The 11,320-nt window shown below is 35.9% G+C and overlaps 1 protein-coding gene across 1 annotated transcript in view; it reads right to left on the minus strand.

Annotated features, from left to right (window-relative positions):
- Positions 1-11,095: 11,095 nt before the first annotated feature.
- LOC111333250 (COP9 signalosome complex subunit 1) overlaps positions 11,096-11,320 on the minus strand; it is a 12,991-nt gene continuing 12,766 nt past the window's right edge. The window contains exon 17 of the mRNA XM_088736253.1: positions 11,096-11,301. Within this exon, the coding sequence (XP_088592379.1) occupies positions 11,248-11,301 (54 nt within the window). The 3' untranslated portion in view covers positions 11,096-11,247. The remainder of the gene's footprint in view (positions 11,302-11,320) is intronic.

Below are 11,320 nucleotides of genomic sequence, written 5' to 3' on the forward strand. Positions count from 1 at the left end.
TTGGCTTGATTAAAAAAAAAACAACAAAAAAAAACAAAGAAAAACCGATTGAGAAGGTACCCATAAATAGCGTGCTTTTTTCGAAAAAGTTGTCCATCTATTCAAACTTAAGTTGTGTTTTCATGAATTTTCATTTTTGATTGTCCAAAAGTACTCAGAAAAATAATCGTAAACTTGATTTCATTGATAAAAGTATGAAGGAATAGTAAATACACCTGTACTTTATTCATAATTTGTTTCATTCGTTTTATGATGTTTCAGTCGAGTTTTATGCAAAGTAGAAAATGATCGGCGTTATTTAACTTCCTTGAAACGTAATATATTTGCTTTTCATAAATAAAATATCTCTCTTTGTTAAGCTGTTAATTTCAGGTTCTAACGAGAACGTCTTACTTCGAGCTGAATAATGAGTAGGCGAGAAGAATGAGGTGATAATTTTTAACAAAAATAATGATCAACAACGAATAACTGACAAGACGTTATTAGAATATTTCCTCTCTCTCTTCCAATTTTTCTGTTTTGTTAATTATCTTTGTTAGCACCCCTTTGAAAATACAGCATGTATCAGTTCTACGGGTGAAAAGTGTAAAAGTGTAAGACGAACATTGTGATACTATTGTCTTCTGTAATGAATCCCTAAAACCCTAGGTACATTTCACGGTAAACAAAATAGGAATACAACCGGGTGATCGGCAAACTATACTAGCTGAAATTTGTGAGAACAATATATACAATTTGACGTGCAACTAACTCCACATGAACTTCAACTTTCGCGGTCAAAAGTAAATGCTTATAGCTATTCAGTAGAAAGTCTCTTTAAACAAATAAAAAACCTTTTAACTTTTCCGGAGTTGGAGAAACGTTCTTCAGAAAGCTGTTCGTATTCCAGACTTCATTGTCTACCTCATGAAAAACAGTCTGACCGATTTTGCAATTTCTTGATACTTACGCCAGTATAAATACAACAGCAAAAAAACCGCTAATTATAAAAGTTAATGCGATTGGCTGATTAGCAAGTTCAGCAAAAGAGTAAAGACTTGAAAGTAGACTTGATAAGAACAGCAACGAGAATGTGCTGAGTCGACAGAAAATTAGTGAGCAAGACTACGGCTGTAAACTCTATCCTGTGTCATAATTTCTTTGTTGTTCACGCTCAAAAAAAAAAAAAAAAAACAAGACAATATTGGGTTATCGTTAAGTTCTCTAACTGGACGACCTCGTTCCCAGATTAACTTGTTTATGTTTCTATTCAGTGCTAAGAAAATTCTCTCGTATGTAAGTTCAGTTCTGACGAAATTAAAGCTGGGGTCAGTTGACACAAATAAAGATAAACGCTTCAGTCCTGTAACAGACCAGATCGAAGATTACCAATTGAAAGCTTTTTTTAAGCTTTTCCTGAATAAGTATCTCCGGAGCATGGATACCTTCAGTCAACAAAGACAATACAGGTAGACCCGTACAGCAGCGGACCGTCGGGGAAGCATTTTTTCAGAGCACCGAGGACCGAAATGTTAAGTCACAGCTGATGAATACGGCCAACAGCGCAAATAGCTGTCTGTGGTGACTTACATGCAGTTGATCTCACAGCGACATAGCAAGAAGAACGCTGGTTGATAGTATTCAGTCGAGACAACATCTATATATATTGAAAATTATTACATTCGAGACATGTGATAGAGCGTTTTCATCACTGTAATTTTACCAGTGTTAAAAATAGTGACGCTTACCACGGCGAGGTGAAAAGCGCTCTAGCGCTCCGTCGGTTTCTCAAATCTAGTAAACCGCGCAGGTCTGAGGAAAAAAATGGTAATAATTAAAAAAAAAAAAACAAAGCTAGACGATATGAATAAACAGTGGGTATTGGACTGATTCTCTGCCAAGTTACCAAAATCAGCACGAAAACAACGCTTCTGAAAACTTCAAAGCTGAAATTTTGCAATAAAATTTCTTTAAATATATTATAAAATTTTTAGCCAAAAATTCATTTAATACAGATTAAACCCGTTGACACTTACGTGTAACACGTGCCTGTGAAAAGTCAAAATTTGGAGAGACCAAGAAAGCAAATACAATCCGCAGTAAATTTTTAAAAATCATCTTTTCCAAAAACAAGCTCCAGTGAAAGAAGACTAATTAAAGAACTTATTTCCGACGAAAAAAGCGATAGGTGCATATTACGTTTTAACTCAAAAATCAAGATGAAAGATAAAAATCGCTAAATATTTTCGCATCAGTGTGCAAATGGGCATATTTCAAAATGGAATATGCGAATTTGTCCGTGAGTGAAGAGATCTCAAGTTCCATGCAATCTATCAATAGGAAGCAAGACTAAAATGGCCAAGAAATATTTCGGGACGACAGATTTATTCATAACAGTTTTTTATTTGCTGTTATAAGCAAAAAACGTACGAATTTCTTAAGTGTACAAAGCCTACGCGGTAAAATTCATCATGCTTAGATCGTTGTTTACTTGCCTTCGAGGCCAGAAAATGCGCAGCGTTATGTTAGAAATTCTGAAAAAAATTCAATTTGACGCAAAATTTTCTATTAAACAATACTTTTTAAACACATTGTTACTTGAATATAATATTTACTGGGCCATCGAATCGTCAAATTGTCGCTAGGCCCTGCTTGAAGTCCGAAAGTTCGGTTCTCACTTTACGTCCATAACTCGCATCGCCTTGAGAATCGTAGTGTCGTTGACTGGAGAGCTTATTCTGTCACCTTTAAGACCTTGATATCCATTCTTTTCCAAGCAGAGTATTCTATAGCATTGTTACTTTACATTCTGAGTTCCACAAGGTCCAACTCGATTGTAAATGAACGAAAAATCCGAGCTGAAAATTTTGAGGGTCGGCCGCGCGGACGCCATATTTTCAAATTTGATCATATGGTACTTTCGTGATAGCATACATAACAGAGGGCACGTACGTACGCTCAGTCAGTCACGTGACAACCAAATGAAAAGAGTTTGACCATATTCCATGAGTATGGGGCTCTGCCCCACGCGCGCAAAGCGCGCGTGGGAGCCCCGCTATGAATAAATGGTTCGTTTCAAGTCTGAAGGTGACCCGCGATTAATTAACTTTTTTGAAAAATCGGATAATACGATAATTTTTGTAGACGTCTTAATTGTTGTAAAATCTATTCAGTCTTGATGTTGATTTGTATCGAGTTTCTTTCACTTAACTAAAAAAAATTTTGAAAAGAACATTTTGGAAGTACTACACAGATATCTAGGAGTTTAGTGGAATTTTTCAAGTAAAGTGTTGGCCAGGGAAGTTTTCAAGTCCCCAAATAGTTGTAATCAGATAGCTGCCTCCAAATTAGATAGAGTAACTTCACAAAGTACTGAAGAAGCCCTCAAAAGAGATTGCAAAAAAATAGCTCACATCCAAACATCATATATACCATTTTTTTTGGAGCTTTCTGGCTCGAATAATAAGCTACAAAAAATGGACCTTTTTCTGAGAATTATACTGAATGACTAATAAATGTAACCGAGAAAAATTCACGGTGAGAAATAAATGATCAATAACGAATTTTAACTTGTGCCAGGTTTAAGTGAATAACAACACTAAGATGACAAAAATAGCTCTGTGTGACTTGAGATATTGAAATGACGACTAAATAAGTATGTCGTTAGTCAACAGGTTGATGTTCGCGATTGCGTAATTTCCTGGTAAGCGAAATTTTAGTCAGTAATGAGGGGTTCTTCTTTGACAAATTAACGTTGTCTTTATCACTTTGATTATGTGAAACTAAAAATGACAAATCGCAGCGGTAAATGAACCTTGGAAAGCAAAATATTTCCACATGGCTAGATTACCTTCTTTAGGGGAGCAATTTTATTCGGCAGTTCAGTTGAAATAGAAGCTGTGGCGGGTGACTTTCGCTTCTTTCAAGTCAGTTTTATTGGGCCGGGCACCAAACATATCGGTCTGAAATCTATGATATCTCTTGACTGTCGAATTTCCGTTCATAAGTTTAACTTTTTCCTCGATCGAACGGCGTGGTGGACGTCGTTTTAGAATGGCCAAGGTCTTCAAGCGGGCACATACACATATATTTATGTTCGGCAGAAAAGCCGAAAATTCAATCATCGAAAACTCTTACAAACTCAAAGTAACCTGGTAACCTCCATAGTAAAAAACAAAACAAGAAAATCACAATTAAGACATGCAAGCATACCTTTTTCTCAATAGCTTTGCTATCCGCACAAAATCACAAAAGCGCACAAGTAGAAAGATCAGATGGTGAAATGAAAGAACTCAAACTTCTACGAGTTTCAAGAATCGTTTTGAACGCACTTCTGATGCCGCGACGATCTGGTTTAGTTTCTGTAAAGGTAACACCTTGTCTCATTTGCAATTTCAATTAACTGTAAATTTACATGTAGTAATCTTGAGCTGTTTTGACTGAGAGCAATTTTACACTTTCGTAATCCCTTAGACACAATGAGGCCATTTTAGATGCGTCAAGAGGCCAACACGGAGCACTTCCCAAATGTCTTTTGTGAAACGTTATTGACGTACTCGTCTTTTGGTGGGAAGGGGCTCAAAAGTTAATCGCAAATCATGCAAACGAGCGGGTAATAGGGTACTTTGCCTGTTAAGCTGAAGAAAAAGGATATTGGAGACTTGATAATTGAAACCGCGCATTGTTTATTCCTGCGAATAACTATTGTTTTCTTAATTATTAGTCCCTGGATTTTTGTTGACTCAAAACAGACTTTTCGATTGACGTGGCCGAGAACTGAGCACCATGGCCTGTCTTTCCATTTTTCTACACCAAAAAATACCGACGAACCTTCCAAATTACAAGAGAAAGATTCTCCTAGAGAGCTCAGTTTGTGCAAACGCTCTCAATTTTTGATGAAAAAAATAATGTTAGTCAATGTATTTTCACTGAGGTAATAACCTCTTTCAGTAAACGAGTGACCTTCATGACTTGACGAGTATAATCTACTCTCTATGTCTCTTTGCATATTTATAGAAATAAAACATGTTTATTAATCTCATTCGCAAACAAACCATTTTATATGATAATCATAGAAAAGGCAATTTCGTTTTCTAGTGGATGCTTGAATCCAAGTTAAAACGTTTGCTTTGTTTATGTGCACAAAGCATTGGGTTGTTTTAGATCACAGTGTGCTTGCCAAAGGCGGATACAAGAAAAAAAATACCTCTTTTGATTGAAAACGATTATTGTTCGTAAACATTATTGTTTCAAGGGGCTAAGCGGCACCTTAGGACAAAGATCAATTTTTAAATAAATCGGTCGAAAACGAGATGATTAAAAAGGTTATTCAGGCGCAAAGTAATAATTTGATTTTTCACTTGTGGCCGAGGGCGCATGTAACGGACTTCTTGTGGTTTTGCGATGAATGAAATGGGTAAAGCTAATGTGATTGGTAAAGCTTCTTTCTTCACCCCGTTTCTGACCTGCAGACAAACAACTCACAAGACACATTTCATAATTAAAGCGTTCGAAAAAGGAAAACCGTGCGTACATCATATTGGCCATTTTGCTGTGATCATTTGAGAGCTTTTTGATCATGTTAAAATTAAAAAACCATTAAAATCGTTGAGTGGTTTTTCTTGAGTTCATCGAAAGTATAACACCAACTAAAAAGTAGTTAGCTTATCTAAATAGCATAGTACGCGGGTTTGCCTTTTCAGTCATTATGAGGACATACCCAGTCAAATTAATCTGCGATGGTAACAGATCAGTAAATAGTGTACCCTTAACACGCCGCCATTTTACCATAACAAGTAAATTAGCTTCCAGGCGGCTTAGCAGGTACATAACTAAAAAAAAGCGTACATTGAGAGAGCGATCAGTGCTTTAATTAACGCAATAATGACGCATACCGGCTTATGGCGGCTTAGTTGTGTGTTCATAATAAAATTCGCCATCAATGCCACGAACTGTCTAATTGTATCAGTCAATGCGAGCATTATGTGTCATTTTAATGGAACATTAATCACAAAGCAGCGAAGACTCTCTAAAAGACATAACTGGTCGGCCAATTTCGATATTGTGTGTGCCTTTACTATAACGTAAACCATAAATAAACCATAGTGGGACGCTAACATCTGCATTTTGATTGTAGATAAATTTAAAAACTGAATGATTCTCTCAATTCAAGTAACAGAGCGGTAAAAAATATCATTCTTCCGTGTTCATAAAAACAAGATAAGTCCCTTGGTTCGATGATAACATGTTTATATCGAAGACGTTGAAATCAGCCCTAGATTTACGACACCCTCTCTTCAGCTGAGAACGATGGTATTTCACCTTTTTTTCATCCTGTAAATTTTTCTATATCGCTATTTCATTCCGTACTCAATTAACTCTTCGCATTTTTACACAAATCATAAACAAGCTAAGAATTCAATTACGTAATACAATTGCGCCGCCTCATACTGCTTTGCAATTGAATGTGCACAACACATTTGACACTGTTGCATGGCTACAAAGCATATAACCCAGTAGAGCAAAGGAAATTCTGAGGTTAAACTTTGGCAACAATTGTTCAAGATAATCAATAAGGAGGGAAAGTAGATGAGATACATTAACCTCCTTTGCTAATAGTTACAAAAAAACTAAATTTTTTTTCCTAGAGGTTTAGTTTTTATCTCTTTATGTTTTTGTTTTTGTTTTTTTCCCTTTTGTTTGTTTTGTTGCCTCCAGCTTTCTAAAGCAAAGTAGACGTTGTGTCATGACATTTTTGCATACTGTTGGGTAGTGTATTGCAATCTGTTATTACGTAATGGAACGTATTGTGACATGTGATAATGTATCGTTAAAAGAGAAAGAATAAATAATCATTCTGTAAGTAATGTTAGTATTTTACGTACTATTAACGTAGGTAATGTAGCACTGTAAACATTGTAAACAAAAAAAAAAGAAAAATCTGCCCATCAAATGCAATGTATATTTCTCATAAGTCTGCAATGAACGAAGGTATGTGTAAGGAAGCTAGATAAAAATTTGGTAAGCCCCCGTTCGATACGGTTGTTTTCAGAAAAACGTAAACACTAGTTTCCATAACAAATACCATTTTTTGTTTTATGTAGAGATGAAATGGAAAGAAAAAACTAGCTGCAGTTATTTACGGCTAGGTAAATGAACTTCTACATTTAGCTTACCACAAAGGGAAGCTGATCACAGTGAAGGGTAACATATACCCAGCGAGTTCAGTTCCTTACGAATGATTACCGTGTTTTCTTGCAGCCCCCCACTTTTTTGGATTATATATAATACCGGGTGATGATCTGATTGTTTGCCTGTTAAAACTTAATGCGTTTTGTCTGATGACTGCTGCGAAAGAAATGAAAATTTAATAATTCTTTTGTACTCCGGCCAAGCTACCATAGTCTTTTAATTTTCAAAACTTAAAAACTGCGAAGTAAAAGAAGGAAAAACGAAACTTATTCCACATCAACAGACACATGAGTTTGACTGAAGAGATGTCTTATAGGTTTCTTAATCAATGTCTCATCCAGCAGCATTTTGAGGGACCAAGCCGGGAATAGAACAGTTCATAATCAGACAATTTATTCTTTTATGTTACGTTGCACTATTCTATTCACCATTCAATTGAAACTAATCAATGAGGGATAATTCGATGTAAATTCATCCCTGTTCAGTAATTTTCTTATTTTATTTCTTTTGTTTTTGATATTACCTGTATATTTTCTTCGTTCTTCATTGGTGCCTTCTTTTTCACTTTTATCAGCCACATATGAGGAAAAATTTGGAAACCAGGAGACAGTGCGGCAAATGTTAAAATATCACTTTTTGCAGCCGGTTCGGTTCCCAAAAATTAATTTAAAACACTCTTAATAACAGTTTCGTTCTTCCTCGAACTTCCTCCACATCGAAAAAAAGCTTCAATACCAATAGTCTACCTGTTTTTTTGGAGTACAAACCAACATGATACATGACAAGAAGTACAATTGTAGGAGAGCAAGTAGTAAATAAACAAATACCCCGATCAACAAATATCATCGTCAAACTTGAGGAATGGTAGCTTTGTGAAATATATACACAATTTCTTGTTGACAATGGCACAGCGAAACTCAGTCCCCAATCTTTGTTTACGATTCTGTTACACCACTGCATCGTCGAGGGAAACAAATTAGATTGATTCTTACAGTGATATATATCTTTCAACCGTAATAAAATAAAGCCCGGAAATTTCGGTAAAGAAATTAATTCTAAAACGACGGTTATTTAACTCACATTAAGGGGCCTCTCTCCATCGAACCAGTGACCTGTCTTTTCCCGTTAGCTCACTGCACGAATTTTGTCACTTCTTCGTGTGAGAAGGTAACCAAGAGGAGATTTCAGCTGAGCAACTCTTCCGTAAGGGAGAAAAGCTTAATCACCCAGATCAACAAGGAGAAAAATTTTACATTTTAACCCTAGATATATGTTGACATGTTCATGGCAAACATTTCTAGCTCGATTTTCTTAACCTCGGCAACAAGAACAGCTCTCCTCAGTTTTGAAGAAGAAAGCCTCAGAGATTAAAAAAAAAAGAAAAATTAAGAGAAAGACAGATGGATGAAAAAATCGTAAGAAGTTGAAATGGGTAAAAAGAAAATGTAACGCAAAACTGATAAAAGTGAAGCGTAAATATAGATAAATAAATAAATAAGAATAAAAATTAAGCGATAATCTCCGACAGACTTTCCCAGCGAATGCGGTAAAACAGGTTAAAGTGGTGAGACACTTAAAAAACCGCAGCGCACTAGTAAAATAGCTCACCAAAAGTTCACCTTATGTATAGCAGGCTGAAATACAAGTAGTTCTCTTTTACTGGAAGTAGTATTATCTCCAAGGTGAAATCTACATGATTTAAGGCTTCAGTTAACTAGGTCATACAATGTAATTTCTAAACACTGGTGCTACGAGGCATAACTACGAAGAGATCTTGATTTAATTGATTATTGAATAGCTCAACCAAGTCCTTGTTTCCCACCCACCTTGGGTTAACTCCCCAATGGAACATGTAGTACATTAAATACTTTTGCAACCACCAGATCCTGTGGAAACTCGATAAGCAAATATTTTGTTTGCGTTCGTTCCCTTTTGGCGGCTTTTAAAAAAGGCTAGCTTCGATGTGATATGTTTAATCTACAGATTCACCGCCTTTTCAATCCCCTATTCTGACTTCACCCAACAACTCGATACCCTTGTCACCCAACTGACTTCGTTAACGGGCTTTGGGCAAAAATTTCGGTTTAATTAACAGTTGGAATCAATTAAACATTATGATTGCTCGGAGAGACTTGAAACCAGATTAACATATCTGCTGAGAGAAATATCATTTTTCCAAATTTCTTCAAATCAATTTGTTTAGGAAACGAGATTTGATACTATTTCGCCTGGCCAATCGTGACGATGGCTTCTTAGCCTAAATGGCATAACCTTTTAAAAACTTTTTGTTTGAAAAAATTTTGCACCGTGTTGCTACCTAGACGTGTTTTGAAGCATTCCTGTCTTTGCAGTAACTCTCTTTTACCCCAAAAAAGTTCAACACCTCAATCCACAAACACAAGGAATGGTGGCCACACCCTTTGGTATGACAGGGCGAGACATACAGGCAGATTTAATTCCAATTCTGCGAGCAATATCGGCTGTGTTAAGCAAAACCGTCGTAATTTTGAAGAAAAAGATAGCTTGTAATGCCGCAATATAAATACAACCTGCTGATTTGTTTAACTTTACTGCTGTGTGCCTTTCAGCTCAACAGCGAAAAGGTAGGCTGTTAAGAAAAAAAAAACTATTTAAGGCACAGTTTAGAACAAGGTGGACCAGGTTAAAGCATTTGTTGTTTGTCCAAGACTTACAAAATGTGCAGACAGATAGTAATCTTAAAAAGGAACATAATTTTTTCACAGCGGAAGAACATGAAGATACCCTACAATGCCATTTGAACGTTTGTCACACACAGCACGGTTGCATTTAAAAGAATAATAGCTGTTTTAACTTGTAAAAACTATGTGGATTGCATCAACTTCGTACCTTTCGTGGTCGGCTCGTGATAACAGATTTACATCGGTTGAAACATCAGTCTCTTGATTATCAACCTTCCAGATGGTTTCTTGGGGATTTAAAACATATTATGTAAATAGTGTGTCTTAGCAGCGGGTATGTTATTAATTATTAAAGGCCATAAAAATTCAAATAGCTTTGGCACAGCATAGCATTTATAATTTGCTTAAATGAGATAGCAAATTGTTTAGAAAAATACGAAAAGAAAAGGGAAAGAAGGAAAGACAGAAAGAAATTACAGAATAGTAGAATTTCGTTGTTTGAAAGTAAACATTGGGAATAGGTTTTTAAAATTATCTTCCTCTTGTTTTTTTTTTGTACATTTCAACAAAGGCAAACATATGTCGTACTCTTTGACATGTATTAAGGAGGTTTGATTAGATTATTAATTCTAGGCAGACAATACTCATAGCTCCTGACAGATTGCCAGCGGGAATTGAAATGGAATCCTCTTACAAAGCCACAGTACAAACTTTCATTAACTATATCGCAAATAGTTTCACCAAGGTTGAGAATCTCTGATAAATAAACTTTATAGAAGCATTTTTCCATTTCGAACCAATATTTCAACCCTTTAAATGGCTCGACGAGATAACTTTCAAGTCCTCAAACTCGCAAGATCTAATTGTGAATTCCCCCCACTAGCTGCGACACATTTCCTTGTAAATTAGTAAAGAGAATTTGGTGTTGTATAGAGACAACGATTTCTTACTGATGAGTTTGAGTATTCTCATCACACGTTTGTTAAATAATGGATTTTACAGGAAGAAGTTGTCAGTCCGAAGGGATGAAAAGCGTCAGTTACCCAATTTGATAGAGTAAATATTCTTCATTTTCTTGAACCATCCTTAGGACTTCCTGTTACAGAATAATAAACTACAAATGAAATCAATGCTCAGAGGCTTTTATTGGAATGGCCTGATATTAGGGTTTAATCCATTTTGCCTAGAGTGTAAGAATCACCAACAACCACAGACAAATTAACCGCAGAGCGAATAAATTAAGAGCTTCGACGCGTACACTGTACTCGAACTAAACAAATTTATTTAAATTATCGTGCATAGAATGAAAAAAGAGTCAACTGTTACAATGTTCAACTTCAGAAATATACTTGATGTCATGAAACATTAGTAAAAGTTTTAGTGAACATTGAGGGGACTTCAATTGCTCCGAGCGCCCCTATCTCGTAACAGGCATGGAGACATCGCCAGAACTTGCCTCGCGAGGAGGGCTCTGTGAAAGCAATTAAAAA

The sequence above is a fragment of the Stylophora pistillata genome, chromosome 10, assembly GCF_964205215.1.
Source record: "Stylophora pistillata chromosome 10, jaStyPist1.2, whole genome shotgun sequence".
In the NCBI taxonomy this organism is placed as follows: domain Eukaryota; kingdom Metazoa; phylum Cnidaria; class Anthozoa; order Scleractinia; family Pocilloporidae; genus Stylophora; species Stylophora pistillata.